Source organism: Acomys minous, assembly GCF_964271855.1.
Source record: "Acomys minous genome assembly, chromosome: 15".
Taxonomy (NCBI): domain Eukaryota; kingdom Metazoa; phylum Chordata; class Mammalia; order Rodentia; family Muridae; genus Acomys; species Acomys minous.
This window is the reverse complement of record NC_140497.1, coordinates 14,749,436-14,768,467: the sequence shown is the minus strand read 5'-3', so window position 1 is coordinate 14,768,467 and position 19,032 is coordinate 14,749,436. Positions and strand designations below refer to the sequence as shown.

Genomic DNA, 19,032 nt, shown 5'->3' with positions numbered 1-19,032 from the left:
CACCACACACCCTCACACAAGTCTGTTTCACATCCCACAGCTGGGATCAAAACAAAAACATGTTTACATCCCCTACAGGAAGCAATCTTAGGCTGCTGTCAACTAGGAGTAAGCTTTGTCACCCCCTCTGAGCCTCAGCCAGAGAAGGCTTTTCTACTCCCATTGGTCTGAGCCATTGGGATCCGAGACATGTCCATGCTCATGTTGAACAATACAAATTTACTCTGGAATTCATTTGCTCCTTACAACCATGTAAAACACATCCATGTCACAACATAATTAAGGGTAGAATATTCTTTCTATTTGCAAGATACATACAGATATATGTAATATGTATATCATATATATATATATATATATATATATATATATATATGGGAGGATTAAACTGGATTCTATGCATAAAATGTTTAAAAGAAAACTGAATGCACCTGGGTAATTAAGAAAGAAGAATAAATGGGAGAGTTTTTACATTGTACACTATTTCATACTTACTGAATTTTGAATTATGAGAATTCAGTGCTTCATAAATGAATAAAACATTAATATAAAAAACAATGTTTTGTATGTATATCTCATCAATTTTTGAAATACTTAAGTCATATTAAAATGTACCTGATTCTAATATAAATGGAAAAATAATTAAGTGATATAGACCCAAATCAAGATAAAGGGAAAGAGAACAGAGGTGTCTATATCTACAGTGAACACAATAAATGTGCTCACAGTAAGGATTCTTGTCCAAGTTTCTGCATGGGGCGCACAAATTTGGTGACACGTCACATGCATATCTCAGTCAGTATTACTATTGCTATGATAAAACACTATGGCCAAAGGCAACTTGGGGAGTAAAGAGTTTATTTGGCTTATACTTCCACACTGCAGTCTATCACTGAGGGAAGCCAAGAGGGGGATGAAACCTGGAGGCAGGCGCCTGCTTTCTTACAGAACCCAGGACCACCAGCCCAGAGTAGACTTACACACAAGGGATGAAACCTGGAGGCAGGCACCTGCTTTCTTACAGAACCCAGGCCCACCAGCCCAGATTAGACTTACACACAAAGGGCTGGGCCTTGTCTCTTTAATAACTAATTAGGAAAATGCTCTATAGGCATGGCTGCAGCCTGATATTGTAGAAGCATTTTCTCAACAGAAGTTCCCTCCTCCCAGATGGCTCTAGCTTGTGTCCAGTTGACAATAAACTAACCAGCACAGCATCTTCCTGCAGTGTCCAGCCCAGTGACTCAGCTGGTGCTCCCTTCTATTCGCCTTCCTCAGCCCCTCAAATATAGCCTGGGTCACATTAAAAATAGGCTTATAAGTGAAACAGCTACAGGTGCCTATATTCAAAAGTCAAAAAGCAGACAAATACATGACTTAATGATACTACTCAAAAGATTGGAAAAAGAAAGACAAGCCAAAGCCAAACCCAATTAACAGCAAGAAATAATAAAACTCAAAGCATAAATTAATGAGACAGAAACAAAGGAAATGATACAATAAATCAATAAATCTAAGAGTTGGTTCTGTGAGAAGATAAACATGACTGACAGACACTCGGCCTACCTAACCAAAAGAAAAAAAGAGGAATAAATTTAAAGTTTATTATTCCATTAAGGGGTAAAACCTAAAAATAAAAATTTTTTTAAAAAGAACAAATTTCTATATCCAGACAAACCACCAAAATTAAATCAAGAAGTCAATGACCTAAACAGATTCATAACAAGTGATGAGATTAAATAGTAATAAAAAGCCTTCCAACTAAAAAACTACAGAGATAGATGGATTCACAACAGCACTCTACCAGACTTTCAAATATCTACAAACAACCCTTCCTAAAATATTCAAAAAAGAAAGAAAAAAGGGGGAAAAAAGAAAGGAAGGAAAGGCGGGAGGGAGGGAGGGAAGGAAAGAGCTTATTCCAAAACTCCTTCTCCAAAGCCAGGTAAAAGCACAACAAAAATGGAAAATTATAAGCTAATATCCCTGATGAACATAGATTCAAAAGTGCTAGAAAAAACTTGCAAAAGAAATACAGACATAAATAAAAAAGATTATTCACCATGACCAAAGTTGGTTTATCTCTGAATGTAAGCATTATTCAAATACACACAAGTCAATAATCACATAAACGGAGTTAAAGACAAAAGTCACATGATCATCACAAAATGAAGAAAAAGTCTGTAACAAAATCCAACATAGTTTTATGATAAAATGCCCTAGACAATGCAGAGATAGAAGAAACATTTCAACATAAAAGCTAGATGTGAGAAATCCACAGACAACACCTTCCAAAATAGAGAACATCTTCAATCTCACGGAAGTCAAGAGTGAGACAGGCTGTCAACTGTCCCTACCACTGCTCAATATTGTGCTAGAAGTACTAGCTGTAGCAATAAGGCAAGAAAAGAAAAGTAAAGGGGTATATAGGATACAAAGAAGTCAAACTCTCCCTATTCGCAGATGACATAATATACTATACATTAGTGATGCTAAAAGTTCTACCAGGGAATTTCTAGAAACTACAAATAAGTTCTGCAATGTGACTGGACAGAGAATGAACTCAAACAAGTCAATTACATTTCAATATACTAACAGAACCACACAGAGAAAAATAATGGACAGATACAATAGCCTCACAAAAAAATCTAGAAAAAAAAAAACTAACCTAGGAAGTGAAGGGCCTCTACAATGAAAACTTCAGACTAGAAATAGAGAAATAGAAATAGAGATAGAAATAGAGAAAGATGCTTGAAAATGGAAAGATGTTTCATGCTCATGAAATAGATTTCCCATGGAAGAGCACATCAATATTTTTGTGCCTAATAGTGAATGGTCAGCCCTGAAAATATACATACAAGTAACATTATGCTGACCGCACAGGTTGTGTTTTAGTATGTGTGTGTGTGTGTGTGTGTGTGTGTGTGTGTGTGTTGTGTGTATTGAGAGAGAGAGAGAGAGAGAGAGAGAGAGAGAGAGAGAGAGAGAGAGAGAGAGAGAGAAACAACAACAGGCCATGAGTTTGAAAGAGAGCAAGTGGAGTTACATGGGAGGGTTTAAATGGAGGACAGGGAAGTAGAAATGATGAAATTATTATTATGTTGGTGTGCAGGCAATTCAACTGGCGTGCCCTCAGGGACCTTTAGGGTCCTGACAACATCCTATGTGACCACCTGTGTCCTATGTCATCACCTGTGCTAGGGACATGGGATATAACTTGCCTGCCACCCATGCCCTCTCTCTCTGTCTCTCTTTCTGTCTCTCTCTGTCTCTATCTCTCTGTCTCTGTCTCTCTGACTCTGTCTATCTCTCTCTCTCTCTCTGTCTCTCTCTCTCTGTCTCTCTCTCTCTCTCTCTCTCTCTCTTCTCTCTCTCTCTCTCTCTCTCTCTCTCTCTCTCTCTCTCTCTCTCTCTCTCACTTCCTATGCCTCTTTCCCTCTGTCCCCCTGGGACACCCCTTCTCCCATTTCTTTTCCTCCCTTCTCCCTTCTACAATAAATCTCCTTGTAACAAATATGTTGTGAAGAGGCCTATTTATCAGTATTACAATTATACTAGAATCCTAAAATAAAATAAAAGAAATAGTTTTTAAAGAGCAAAGTAGAAAACTCAAGTATTAAATCAAGCATCTACAATAAGCTATCCAATCAGAAGAGGTCAGTACCTGCAGGAAACGGTGTGATTGTATCTTCATTGAAAGTTTAAAAGCTTTGCAGAAAGAGTCATGGGACTGAGTTCTGGACAGAATGACAAGGGCTAGCCCCAAAAAAGTCTTGTGATGTCATCCTAGTCCTTGTCATTTCCAACTACCTGATGGGATCTGATATTCCCAGCAGGCAGACAGTGGTGAGAGCAAGGATGGGGGGAGGGGGAGGAGGGAGTGGAGAGGGAAAGGGGCCTTGATTGTTACAGACCCAGTAAGATTTCTCAGCCCTGTGATCCAGGCTTTTAGCAAAAATAAATAAATAAATAAATAAATAAATAAATAATAAATAAATGAGTAGCCATTCCACCTACTGACTTTTAAATTAACTCAAGGTTTCCACAATTAAGCTCAAAGGAGAAATCAACAAGCAAGTGAAGAAAAATAGAAGGAACAGCCTTGAGATTTTGTTTACAAGAGAATTGTATGGTTTCTGACCTCGCATAGCTCTCTGAAAGCAGTCTGGAGTCAGGCTTCTGCGTTGCGGAGAGAGTCCCCTGACTACGGAAATTATGGTCCTAGCTTTTAAAAGCTTAGACCGCTGTGCAAGCCTTAAATCATCACCCTTGGGAAGGAAACTGAGTCCTGACCACCTGAGATCCGCCTCAGACCAGTCCCAGAGGATAGCAGACAGGGAACAGTTCAGGGCTAAGGGCCTGGGCCTCTGAGAAGAAGGAAGGCTCTCCTGAGGACGTCAAACTCTGTTGCAGGAATTTTCCTCGCTCCTCTAAGAGAGAGAAAGCTGTACCTGGCCTTCTAGGAGCCCAGCTTTGCTGTAAGTGGCTGACTGTGCTTTGTTCCCAGTCCTTCTTTTCCTGGGTGGGAAGTATACCTGTCTTAGCTACCCTCCAGTGAGGTGGGTGGCGTTGACATCTGTTTTATTCCCAGGTCAGGGAAGTAAGCATCGCATATGCCTCTGGTGGCTTTGTCCACTCTTAAGAGGCCCTGGTCACTGAGTGGAAAGAATTTGAGACTGGCCCCCTGAGGAGAGGAGATGAATGTGGTTATTTCAGCTCCCAGTGTGAGGAGGTATATCCATCACATAAGGGGTGGCAAGGAGGTAAGAGGAGACAGTGGTCACGCTGCACGCGCAGTTAGCAAGCTGAGAGCCATGACTGTCAGAGCTCGATGACTTTCCCCTTTTTTATTCAGTCCAGAAACACAGGCTACACCCACATTCAGGTGGATCTCCTTGGTGAAACCTTTCTGAAAATGCTCTCATAAACACACGCAGAAGTATGTTCCATGGTAAATGCTGTCAAATTGGCAGGGAAGATTAGCCATCATACCAAAACACTGGTTTTAAAAACAATAGTTACTGAGACTGTGCTGCAGCAGCACCCAGGGAAGCTGGGTTCAGAGGAAGAGGCAAGAAGTTGGGCCAACAACCAGCCCAAAATTATTCTTACTTTCTAGATCTGAACTATTTCTTCCCTTGGATTTACTAAAATATAAATAAATATATTGTATATTTATATAATAATCATAATATACATAGGAATACTGCATATTCTATATACTGCCTATAGTGTATATACATGCATACATATATATGGAGATAGAGAAAGCAAGATTGTTTTCTGTGCTTTGGGTTCATTTCCTGTTGTCTACTGCGGACAACCTCCCCTCCTCCTGTACAACAGAGAACCACCCATCACTTGTCTGAGCAATGCTTTCCCTTGACAAGAAATTATCCTTTAGCCTCCTAAAACTACAGCAGATCACTTTAGTGAAATTCCAGGGAACAATTTGTGACCTTTGTACCATTTGGCACCCCATTCTAAAGTGTTCTCTCCTGCATGGGCTTGCTGCCTTGGTTCAGACCATTCACCGGTGGGAAACTCAGTAACTAATTATATTTTCTGCTTCGCAAGTAAAGGAGGAGGAAGATGGGGAGGGGAAAGCTGGAGGAGGAAGCCATGCACCCTTACATTTCCTTGTTTTGTTTTTCTAGCAGGACCTCATATGCAAAGAGAAAAATGTCAGTTTAGCCTAGAACAGTCTGAATAATTAGAGACATACTAGATTTTTATTTCCCCTTCTGTGAAAACTCATCTGTTAAATAGATATGTAGATATTAGAAATTAAGTCACTTTTTTGCCTGAGTTTTTTTTTTCTAGTGCAGGAAATGAACATGCTAGTTTCATGGCTCAAGTCATACAAAAGCTTTTGTTTTTCCCACTACCAACTTACTGTCACCTAGAGATCAGACACACACACACACACACACACACACACACACACACACACACACGTGCAAACACATGTACAGACACACATGTACACACATATGTACACACACATACAGATACACACATGCACACACATGTACACACACACATGTACAGACACATACACACATGCACACACACTGCCAACCTCATCCTCTCACTATGGGGGGCCCTGCCCAGTCTGCTTCTTCTAGCCAGCCAGCCCATCCTCTTTAATGTCCTTTGGAGACAATTATCACTTATTACTTCCTAAAATTGACCCATACTTGAAGCCTGGCTAAATCATGACAGTCCTCAACCAATTTTGAACATAATTGGTCTTCATGATGAATGTAGGTCTTTAAAGACATCTAAACCCTTAGAATGGATGGACCATGTCCCAGGTGAAAGAACTAACACCACTTTTGTAGGCAAGGAGATCCGTAGCTCTAAGGAGCGTGTGGGGAATTTGCAGACCTGGTGCTGAGCATGCCACATGGGTGTCTGCGTCATGTGGTTCCTCTTGCCGGAGTCCCTGAGCTTCCTGGGCACAAACACCACTTTTCATACTTAGAAAAATCTAACTTAGATGTTAGACTCTCCTGTAACACCACTCACTAGTACTGCGAGTCATAGAAACACACAGTGTGCGTTCACCAATGTGCCCACATGGGGAAGCACGGGCTACTTACAACCACCCGGAACCGAAGAAGTGAGTCAGACTGACCCATGCACCCAGTGTCACAGCAGTCACTTTCTCGATGAGTCGAGTGACATTTCTATCTCGAGAAACCCACTCTACAGTTGACTTCAACAGAGGGTGAGTGTGGAGCCAAAGGGCAGATAGACAGAATACCATTTTTCAAATATTTTCTGATGATATGGGGCACACTACAATGTAGGTGTCCCAGCCAGAGAGGGAACAGAAGACAAGAAATTGAGGGATCTTAGGCCCTGCCTCTGTCACTTTGATGCTCACCCTCTCTGTGGCATGAATACACAGGCTGTTTCTGACGGAGGGGCAGACAAGGAAAAGGCATCACTCAGCGTCCATCCACATTTGGTGGAAACGTTTCTGGGTGAAGTGTGACACTGCTGACGGAATCTATTGATCGCTCTATTTGTCCTAACTCATGTATGCTACATCCAATTAACACGTACTATAAACAATTAGATTACACTGCAGCAAGAGTCCAGAACATCAATAAGAGAACCTGAGACCAAAATAACTACACTTTTAGTCAAGCAGCTAAGATGTTTTGTTGTTGTTTGTTTATTTTACAGTTTTGTTGCCTTAAATATTCTGGCATTAGCTTTCTGGTCTAGCTAACAGTACAGTACTGGTCCATAGCATGTTTAGAGAAAAGATCATCCACCTCACAGATGCTAAGAATATCTACAATGAGCAGGAACTATTCAGGAATTAAGGATTATCAAGTAAACAAAACAGTTTCTGTCCTCAAAATATTGTGAACAATGATTAAAAATTGAAACAAAAAGTCTTGAGAGAGAGAGAGAGAGAGAGAGAGAGAGAGAGAGAGAGAGAGAGAGAATGCAATTTCAGAGCAGCAAAACTCCCCTCATCTTTAGTGGCACCTCATAATAACAATGCTATGTGCTTATAAACAATAACCACAGAGGTTACAGAATTTGCTAGTTGTGAAACAATGGACCTGTCCCTGGTAAACAAGTTCACTTTTAGCTGCTTCCAGCACTCACTTCCCGCTTGACTAAAGAATAATGTGTCAGCCTTCGGGTCCAAAATCTGCACACAAATAACAACATTCCTGAGGGTGGGGAGGTCTAGAAAAATCACAAAAAGCAAACTTTAAATTTGGCACAAGCCAATGCTATGTTGAATCTATGCAAATGAGGTGAGGTGGGTGTTAGGAGTGACCTGGGGAATATTAAAAAGATACAGGAGGACATAGCATAGGTTCTCTGTAAATATCACACCATTTTATACAGAGGACTTGAGTAGCCCCCGGGGTTTTGGAAGCCAGTCCCCACCGTGGAATGTGCAACTATCCCGGTTTTTTCCCACAGACGTTGATTCTACAGTTGTTCAAAGAGCATGTTTGTTTGCCATAGTCAAAGCATCCCAGCAAAGGAGTTAAGAGCAATAAAAGAATTCTGCATACTTGACACACTCAGCTTCCAAACCATCTCCACAAACACTATTAAAGGTTGTGTTCAATTGTCACAAAACCCAGTGGGAAAGGTGGGGTTATGGGTGTGTTGTCATTATTATTTCCACGGTGCACAGAGGAACCTGTTCAGTGAGTGAGAGTGACAACCAGCATTTATTAGACTCATCAGACAAAAAAACCAAAACTGTTGGCTAAGTCCTGTAATCCAAGCTTCCTTACAAGCCATCACACCTGAAAACCCCTATTTCCAAAGCTGGATGGTCTTTGGAAAACAGAATATATGACGCAGCATTCAGTGTCCCCAGTTCCCTGTCCTCCCCTCCTGGTACCTCATTCCTCCCTAGGATATAAGACAACCCCTCTTTTCTCATCCTCTGCTGCCAGTACAGGATCACAGAGCATCTTTCTACCAGTCCTCCCAAGCAAAACACCACAGTCCCCTTCCAGGGCATGTGGGTTGTAAAACTTGCCTGTGACGGGAGGAGACTCCTACATTCTAATGAGCACTTAGGACATTGACCACCGGGAAGGATGTCTGAGTAGGAACCACCTTTATTCCCCCACTGAGACCCATATTTTCCTGTCTGATATAGCCTTTGAGCCTATCTTCACTGGTATATCTGACTGACATGTCTCCCTCACAGAGAAAGCAAGGAGAGGAAGCCCAGTGGGTTTCAATGGGCTAAGGTACACATTAAAACAATTTTGTTTTGTTTGACCCTGGGTTTCTCTGTGTAGCCCTGGCTGCCCTGAACTTACTTTGTAAACCAGAACGGCCTCGAACTCAGAGATCACTGCCTCTGCCTCCCGAGTGCCGGGACTAAAAGGCATGTGTCCCCAACCTTTACTCCCTGTTCCCAACCAAACACAAGCATGACCTGACTCACTGTGCAGGTTCACGCCGGACGGTTCTGAACCCCGCCCCCACCCACCCACCCAGTTCCAGAAGCGAGGCTCCTCCAGTGCCAGAGCAGCATGGCGGCTGAGTGAGCAGAGCTCTCCTTACCTCATAATGGGCCACCCGCTGGGACTCGGATATCAGCTGTGCACTGCACACCTTGCAGTAACTGTCTGTAAATAAATCCTGATCGATATCGGAGGACTTCATCAGGCTAAAGAAAAACCAACAGAAAAAAAAAAAAGAGGAGTCTGTTAGTTGGATGATGATGTACAAGACTAAGCAGATGAAAAGCCAGGACCAGTGCAGATCTGCCTATGGTAGCAACAAGGTGGGTCTCTCCAAACCCCAGTGTTACCATGCCAACAAACCACAATAATGAAGAGTTGATCATTTGCCTATAAACATCCGACAGAGGTGCCCTAAAAGATAAAAATCCATCTTCAGTTTTTCTGCTTACACAGACCAGATTTGCAGCTACACTTTTCCTGGGGATTAATGTGACAAAATAATTACATGTGTGATAGATATTAACAATTCATGTAACAATAGGAAATGGGCCAAAAGCGTTCTGATGTACCCTCACACTAGAGCTAAGATACGGGTTACAAACCCAAACTCAGAAGAAGTTTACAGACACGTATGCTCAGGAGTGCAGGGGACTTGTTTTCACCTATGTGAGGTGCACTTTCAGAAATGATAGGTCACTGTTTTGTGATAATTTTGTTTTGTATGTTTCTACAATGAACACACTTTTTTTTTTTAAATCAAGGAACAGGTCATCACAGGCACCTAATAGGAAGCATAAAATGCAATTTCACTTCAATGGCTATACTTTTTTTTAAAATTCAGAATACAACCTTCCCTCTAACCTCACATGCACACTGCCTTTTATATTTAGGGATTTCAGAGTCCATTAAACCGTCTTAACCAGCTGAATAAATGTTAAATAAACATATTGTTGAGCCCCATGCCGCCATCAGAATGCATCCCGAGTCCTCATGCCTGTGAAAGTGTTGAGGCGGTTCCCATTACCCATGAACAGACACCAGTGCAAGAGAAAACCCGTAAACTCCACTTCACTGTGCTGCTGCTACCTCCAAGGCAACACATGAACCCGTACCCGACTGCATCATACAGACAGGCAAGAAAATCTCCACCCAGCAGGCTCTCGATGTACACAGTGGGCCATCCTGCTCTAACACCCTCATCTTACCAACTGCACAGTCCGAAACTGCACCACTGTTCTGTGGCATGACCGAAGTGGTTCCTTTTCCAAGTAAGCCAGCCCCATCACCAGATTAATGCTCCAACGTGGTGTGGGTGGACCACTCAACTCCCTCTGTCTCAGTTTATCTCTTAAATAATGAGATTAAATAATGAGTAGACTTTACTTGTTGAAGGAAATATCTTACCAGTGCTAAATATAAAACTCTCATCCTATTTTCAAATCCCTGGAGTAACCCATAACTAATTCAGATACGGTAGACCCCTGAGTCTTACAGCTGATGTGGACCTGTTATTTCTGGAAGTATTTTCCCTTAGCCATGGGCTAAGGTTTATTGACCACTGTACACAATGCAATCTGTCCCAGGGAGGGTGGAATCTTGATTTCTCCTGGGTTGAATAAAAATAATCTATCCTGCTGTAGCTTTCATTAATTAATTCTGTTTTACGTCCAACATAGACTACTCTCTTTTTTTCCCCCATGAGATATCCACAGTTGAGTTTCTGAAGAAAAATTCTTTGCACCTATTTCCTGCCTTTCTCCATCACCTCATGTCTGTTTTCAGTATGGTCCATTTTCAAGAGCAGTACCCAGGATACAAGGAGGCACCAAAATGGCCTAACGGGGACAAAGGCAGACCCTACAAACAGTACAGCATCAGTCATAATCTTTATTTTCATCCCAGAATGAAAATGGTGAAGATGACTCTCGGGTATGGCAGAAAAAAAAATCCAACAGAACATTAGAAATGCCAAATGGTGAGTGAAAACGTACATCTTTAAGCCAAGTTCCCGTAAGTGGCTGCGCTTAAGTGTTATCATGTTCTCTGCTATTTTTAATAAAGAAGTGCATGAAGATAGATTCATGGGTGACCTGCTTAATAAGGCTTTCCAAGTTCCCTGCACGCTCCTTCCTCGTCATACGGCCAACCGCAGGAATCAAATGCCATGAAAGGATATTCAGGTACACGCTGGACTGCGCAGAGCTCGTAGGAGGCTGTGTCTCAGCCAAGCATCTGTGCGGCAGAAATAGCTTTAAAGGCAGAATATAAAAATGTGTATACTATAAAAAAAATCCAAAAGAAGAGAAAATATGGCTTTTCCCATCATCTTATGTAAGAGTATTGATTTGAGCAAGTGAAACAAGCAATGAAGACCCCTGTGGGTCTGTCTGGGACATGAATGAAATACCTAAATGCATTAAGTGTTAGTGGGAGGCAATTAATGGGCATGTGCCAGTCTGGCTTGTGCAGAGAATTCTCTCTGTGCAGGTCGCTCTAGACAAGAAGAAGTTCCCGTTTGTGACTCAAAGACTGGAATTCTCAAGCAAGAACGTGACCATCTGCTCCCCTCCTCTGGCTTATCTGCAGAGCTCTCAGCTTCACTGTCCTCCAGAACATGAAAGGTGGAAAGAGAGAAAGGAAATCAGAACACACCTTGCCTTCCTAGCCTTGTCCACCATGCTAACAGGCTGTGTCTCCTAGAGCAGCTGGGAGAGCAACAGAGCCATGAAATCCTCCGTAGGCACAGTCACAGTGTGAGGAACTCCATCACTGTGGGGGTACCATAAGGCCCCTGAGAATTCTGGGTAAAAGAGAAGCATAGTAGAATGGAGTCTAATTTCCTCTTTCTGAAAAAAATGTTTCATCTTTGCTGCTCAGCCAATAGCACATGTCAAAGGCACATCACAAAGCTATCACAAGGGACTGGAGTGACCTAAATTATCATCAGCATTCACCAGGAATGGTGCCATCCCCAGGAGATCCAGAGCAGAGGGGCAGGCCATATATGAATCTGTCAGATGACTTTGCTCTCCCAGGTGTCTATTCTAGGAGATAACATTGTCAGAATAAGAGCTGTATGCACAACTGGCCAAACTGTAGGAAATTTGAAAGGCGGGAGCCTTCACTTTTTTTTCTCTACCATCATCTCACTATACATCGCTGGCTGGCCCAAAACTGACTATATGGACCAAGCTGTCCTTAAATACACAGACCCCTCTATGTCCCAGGTTCTGGAACTGAAGACGTGTACCACTATATAAAGGTCACTGGGACACTACTATGTGTAGGGCAGGCAACAACAGTAGGCACAATCCCTAGAAAAACAACACACACACACACACACACACACACACACACACACACACACACACACACACCACCCCAGTCCCTAAGTCAAAGAACTGCTATAAATGTTAATGAAAAATGCTAGCCTGCTTGAGATGACAAGACAGATTATCAGGGAACTCTCCAAGACTTTAAGACTGGAGGATGGATAAGGTAAGGATAGAGGAAAAGAAGTTCAAATGTCAGTTCTTTCCCCTGACACAAAGAAAGAGCTGATTATCAACAGGCATACCGATATGTGTGAGGGAGAGCGTGGGGGGCTAAGAGTGGATAACACAGAGTAAAGAGAAAGCAGACAAGGTTAGGAAATGGATGGAGGAGCTCAAGGCCCAGGTGGAAGTGATGACAACAACCAGGTCCTAAATGTATGCATTGGGGCACAGAGTAGTCCTTTTCTGGGGTCCCCACTAAGAATGCAGCTCTCTTCTGGCCTTCTTAAAGAGCAGATTGAAGAAACACAGGCTGAAACCATCAATGGGCTCCATTAATGTCCGTTCCCTGTCATGACTGACAGTGTGAAAACAGAGTTGCCTCACAGACGTTGAGAGCCACAGGAGGCTCCTCAGAGGAGAGTGTCATTGCCTCCCATTGGGGTTCGGTTGTTTACCAGCCAGGGTGTCCAGCCAGTTCAGTGCGCTTTCTGTGCTCTGGTGTCTTCCTCTGTGAAAGGGGGAGGGCATGAGTCTCACCAGGTTATTGTGAGGTGAGAACCAGAAATGGAGTTGGCAAAGCCTTAGCCACGACATGACATATGGCAGCCACTTAAGAAGTCAATATTCCAGCCATTGGTAGCGGTGTTACCAGTTCTGACGTGCTACTTTGGGAGTAAATCTGTAAATATTTAAGAAGAGGAATAAACAGAACCATATTGGAGACTGAGCAGGAAGATGACGGACTCAGTGTGCTGAAACCACAGCTCTTATTGCTTATCTCGTCGCTCGATTCCCTGCAACATCCCAGGTGATGAGACGCAGCTGACAGCCCCTCCTGCCGGCTTGGGACCTGTGAAGACCCCACGTTTCAAAAACGTCCACGATCTATTTTTATCACCGGAAGTGCCAACCTTCACTAGGAGAACTTGATGAGAATTTGCCATTGCTGCCCTTCACCACCCCCCTGCACTTCTCCCTATGGCCTGCTCCCTAGGGGCCACAGAAGGAAGCATATATAATCCGGGGTTTGGCAGCAAGCCATATACACCAGGAATCTTAGCCCCCAACTTATTGCTATGGCTGTTCCAAGGTGTCTGAGCAATTGTGCTCCCTCTGGGGGGCATCTATTTCACCCCCAGTTCTTTGAGGGAAAAAGCCTCGAGCGCTGTGTGGTTATCACTCTGCCGTTAGCAGTGGTCATTCTGCAGTTCATCCGGGGCCTCTTCCACCCACTCTCTCCTCTCAGTGGCCCTGTGAGGGCAGGAACTAAGACTGGTGCCATCCCCAACCTAAGAGCCCCATGGGCATCACGGAGTTCTGCTCAGCATGACACTGTGAACTCTCCAGATCCATGATTACAGCTCCTCGAAGCGCAGTCCTCTAACAGTGTCTGATCCTTGTCAAAGTTCCTGATCTGAGAGTAAAGATTTTGCCCACGGCTTCCCCCTACACCAGCTCTGTAAAAGCCTTATTTTCTCTGTGAAAACACTAAGACCTGGGGCTGATTACCTTGCCTGAAGGTCCCTCAGTCCCCAACATGGCAGTCAGTTTTCCAGCCCAAGGATGAATCCTCTGTCCCTAGGGCTGCCTTTCTCTGTTCTCTATGCACTACTTAGTCTATGCCACGGGCACCCTGTCTGGGACCATAAAAAGTGCTTGAAAGCCCAGGACAGAGGTCTAAGGGGCCATTTCTAACCTTAGTGCCTAGACTTCTCCTTCTTGGCCTGAACAAAGCTGTCAGTCACCACCATCTTGAAGATATTCTTCATCCATGTTTATTTTTTTTTAATTTTTTTATTTTTTTAATGAAAGTTTTATTTTATTTTATTTTATTTTTAATTTCATTTATATATTTTTTAAATTTTTTTCTTTATTAATTTATTCTTGTTACATCTCAATGGTTATCCCATCCCTTGTCTCCTCCCATTCTTCCCTCCCTCCTCTTTTCCCCTTATTCCCCTCCCCTATGACTGTTCCTGAGGGGGATTACCTCCCCCTGTATATGTTCATAGGGTATCAAGTCTCTTCTTGGTAACCTGCTGTCCTTCCTCTGAGTGCCACCAGGTTTCCCCCTCCAGGGGACATGGTCAAAGGTGAGGCACCAGAGTATGTGGCGGTAAATCTTAAACCCCTACCCAGATCTAGCCAATGGACAGAACATTCTCCACAGTAGAGTGGAGAGTGGGATATTACTTTCTCATCCATGGTTATATCCACAAAATGTCAGGCATGGACACCATGACCACCTTTAAGTTAAGTGCCCACTACTATTTTCAATTTAGCCTGATACCTTGAGGAGCCCCAGCACCCCGTACCCAATCCAACTAGGCTTCTGATGCACCTTGGCACCTTCCTACCCATGCCACAGTCCTTCCTACCCACCACGTTCTCAGCATCTCTGGCCTCTGCTTCCCAGTATTCAACACAAACAGCCTAAGCTTTACTCTCCTGAGGTGGTCTACTAAGAATGTTCTCAATTAAAATGCACCTTCCACGTCTAACAATCACACACACACACACACACACACACACACACACACACACACACACACACACACAAAAAGCACTCGCTAGTTTTTATCTGCTCTGGTTTATTAGTACTAAAACTATTCTTGGAAGGGCAAGAAGGGAGGTTGGAGTTAGGACCAGCCCCTCTTCAACACAAAATAAAGAAGCCTTGGGTTGTGTCTCTGTTTTCCTCCTGGGGTTCTATTCACTGAACCTTAATGCTATCTCTAGTGCTCTGAAGCTACAGCCTGGTCTTTGCCTCCTTCTTCCAGGTCTCTGTCACTAGCCTACCCAGCAGCAGAGAGAAAAAGATTTGGGTGGCTGACAGGTAGCTTCAGAATGCAAGTCAACAGTGCTCCCCTGTAACTCCTATAGGCACCCAAGAGCCTCTGACGATGAGTCTGTTCTGTCTCCATTGCAACTCCCTCCAAGCCAAGTGGGTGATGCAGGGCTGGTTGCCGTGGCAGCAGACTAAGCAGGAAGAAAAAAAAAAAGCAGCCAAAATATTACTCCAGAAATGAAAGTAGGTTGTGAAATCCAGCAGAGAACAGGGCAGCAAGCGGACAATTGCATGGAGCAGAAGAGGTAACTGCCCTGGAATGCTGGTGGCATCTTCCTGCTCACATTTCCCTATAGAAAAATCTCCCATAGTGCCTGTGTTCAGGATAAAGGTCAAAGACATGTCCATCTTAAAGAACCTCTGCGTGCTGTGTGTCTATAAATTGTAGCCATCCTTCTGGCCAGAAGGCCTAATATTCAAATAAATGAATCTGGTGGTTCATACCCCTTACCATGTATCATCCAGATGCACCCACAAGTTATGCTTCCTACCCTGAGCTGAGAGTGCCCCATCCCTACCCTCTCACCTTCCCCTAGCTCAGTGTCAGCAGGCGGAGCACGACTGACTCACACCACCAGAATAATTGCCTCTTAAGGGCACCACTCTCTTCCCTTCTAAGACTAGGCTCTGTGGTTCCTGACTCAGAGGCATGTGTCACTGCTGGCTTCACACTCTACCTTGCCAATGGAACCACATCTGTCGCCCTCTCTCTTACACGCACAGCCTGGCCCAGTGGCATCTGGGAAGGAAGGCAGCATCCTACTGTCAGCCTGCAGGATAGCACTCTGGCCAAACTCTGTGGCAAGCTACGGTGCTTTGCAGCAGGTGCCTGGCTCCTGGTCACTTCTCCTCTCTGGTTTCTTTTTCTTTGAATAGACAAGTTTGAAGCGCAGATCCAACGGGGTCTCAGCAGGATTGGTGCTGAGCAGTGAGGCCACAGCTTCAGCTTTTCTGTGTGGTTCTTTATAATTCCCTCAAGAATCCCAGGCCATTTAGCGAAGTCTCGGATATATCAGAACCTCATGTAGATTGTTCCTCCACTCATTACTCAGTCTTTTATTCGGCACTGTCTACGTGCCTGGCACTGCTCGGATTTTGAGGTTTGTAGCTGTTAGTGAACCTCTAAGCTTCTGATCTCATGGAGGAGATCTGTGTAGTGCGACCAGATATATACCGTACTACCCAAACAGACAGCCTATCATCTCTTTCCCCACATCAATAAAAAATTCACATAAGCTGAGGCAAAAAGCCTCCTACACATTCCCAACACCATCTGTACCGTTCCAGGATCTCCTCTTACCCTAAAGGTTCTGGCTGAGATGTCAATACTAGAAGTATCCCTCCACCTAACAGTAAGACTAGGGTGCAAGCAACGGCTGGAGTCAAGAAGGCAAGGAGGCATGGTAAAGACAAACAAATGAGAGAAAGAAAGAAAGAAAGATGAAAGAAAGAAAGACGGACTCTGTCTAGGCTGCTAGAAGATACTTACCATCAGTTTTGAGAACAGTGTAGTGTGTCCTGTGGTAACAAGTCTGTCTATGCCCAGTTAGTTGGCCTGAGAGCTGATGAAATTTATTGTTGGGAAAACAATGTTTGCTTCTACAAGACACTGCTGGGTAAACTCCAGCTCCTTCATCAACCAGGTGGGAAGAAGGTAGAAAACTTGGATTTTTTTTTGGTTCCTTTACCACATCAGCTCAGAGTGAAACCATAGCTAGCATTACAGGGGGCGGGGGTGGGGGGGAAGTCAGAGAAACATAGTGAAACAAACAAACAAAAACAAAAGACAAAGCAAACCAAATAACAACAGCCCATGAGCCTACAGTGACAGCAAAGGTAGAGGAGGGGAAAATAGGAGGGAGTGAGGCATGCTCCTGTTTGTCACTCATTCCATCAAATCAAAGCCACTCACGTTTGAGAGAATCAGGCCCTACCCATCAGCATTTAAAAGAAGAAAGCTGGGGCTGAAGAGATGGCTCCGCAGTGAAGAGCGTACTCTGCTCCTGAAGAGCCCCAAGGGCTGACTGATTTTCTAGCACCCATGTTGGGCAGCTCTGAACTACTTGTAACTCCAGTTCGAGGGAAACTGTCACACTTTACTGGCATCCATGGTCACCTGCGCACACAGATATACTTTAAAATTAAAAAAAAAATCTAAAACAAGGCAGAATTTCATTCGGGAGCCCTCACGTTCTAAGTGGAGCAGGTGAACTTCCAAGAACAGTGGATTTCTTTAATCAGCCAAAACCAAAAAATACATATAGCATTTTTTTAACATTGGCTACAAGTCTTTAAATTTATAGTTTATGAAGTTTATAAACAAACCAGCATAGCTTTGCATGGTGTGTGAAGACAGGGCTGCCCCTGCCGAGGGCAGTTTCAATGCCGCAATCGTGCGGAGGGCAGCACCTGCATCCAAACATGGAGTAAGGCAGGCATGGCCAACTGTTACTTGTCTTGGGACCCAGGTGGCATGGCTGCTGCATGGGTAACCAGTCAGCCAGACATATCCACCTCTGTCCATACCTGATGACTGCATGCTAACGTCCTCAAGGAGTCCAACCGCCAGGCCCTCTTTCGTCTCTTTGCCTTCCTAGCAACAACAAACTGTAGGACATCTAAGGTGGCCAAAATGCTGCTTGAATTTACATTTTAATTACTCATTAACTTTTTAATTATTAGGATAACTAATTCTATCTCATAACTAAGCTATTTCCGTGATGGGGGGAAAGACCGGCTATTTAACCTGAGTGGTGGTTTGCAGATCTCACCTTCCATGCCATCTACTAACTTCCTTTCAAATCTGACAGTGAGTTTGAGATCTTGTCACACATGCTGCCTTGGCATGCAGCAAGTAGGGAAAATACTGATGGCTTAGAGAATTCGGCCACCATGGGAGTTGAACATATAAAAGTCACTGTGTACGAATTGTGCTCATCCATAGCCAATAAGGAGCCTGATGCAGTGAGAGGGCCAGGGCATCTAAAGTCTTGTGGAAGGTGTGGACACGGAATCTTTCATACAATTTTAACAAGATAGCTTGAAAGCTAAGCATTATCCTACAAACCCAACAGCCCTTCTCATACTTTACAGGGGGAAAAAAAGGTCCTGCCTATGGACAACAAAGGGCAGGTAAAGTATGACGGTGGCGCATTCTTCACATAGCGAAGTTTGTGCACCTCACATATTCATGGAGAGTAGATGAATAAACTGAGACCAAATCACCGCATGAATAACACACAACAAGACAGCAGACTGCAGATGAATCATAGCCACCTACTAGTCACACAAAAGTAAGTACAAAGTGTGTGCACATGAGGGAGACATTTTTAAGCCATCAGTATGTGTCCAGGTAAGACGCAACTCTGAAAAATGTTCGGAAATAAGTAAGCACAGGACACAAGGCGATGGTACCTCAAGTGGAAGAGGAAGAGGAGTAGGACAAGAAAGAACCATATGGCAATGGATAGGATGTTGCCAGTTCTTATATTTGCTTTAGAAGATGTGCTGTGGGTGCTCATATTGCTGTTACATATGGTAAATGGTGAAAGTGATGATTTGATGACAGAGATGTCAGCTAGGCATGCGGGTGGATGGATGGATAAGACAGCAGGCATATAGATGATAGAAGATAGATATTAAATGACAGCTACACACGATATATATAATGGCATATACATAATGTATATAATGGCATGATTGTCTGGAAATGAAG

At 43.6% G+C, this 19,032-nt stretch overlaps 1 protein-coding gene across 2 annotated transcripts in view; it reads right to left on the bottom strand.

Moving 5' to 3' along the window:
* ZMAT4 (zinc finger matrin-type 4) overlaps positions 1–19,032 on the bottom strand; it is a 645,949-nt gene that overhangs the window by 517,130 nt on the left and 109,787 nt on the right. Inside the window, exons 1-2 of one of the 2 annotated variants that reach the window (XM_084759845.1) lie at positions 11,625–11,720; positions 9,070–9,175 (exon numbers count right to left, since the gene is read on the bottom strand). In XM_084759845.1, coding sequence (XP_084615971.1) covers positions 9,070–9,175; positions 11,625–11,650 — 132 coding nt within the window. In that variant the 5' untranslated portion in view covers positions 11,651–11,720. Of the gene's footprint in view, positions 1–9,069; positions 9,176–11,624; positions 11,721–19,032 lie in introns of those variants that run through there. The other variant, XM_084759846.1, reaches the window with a different exon arrangement.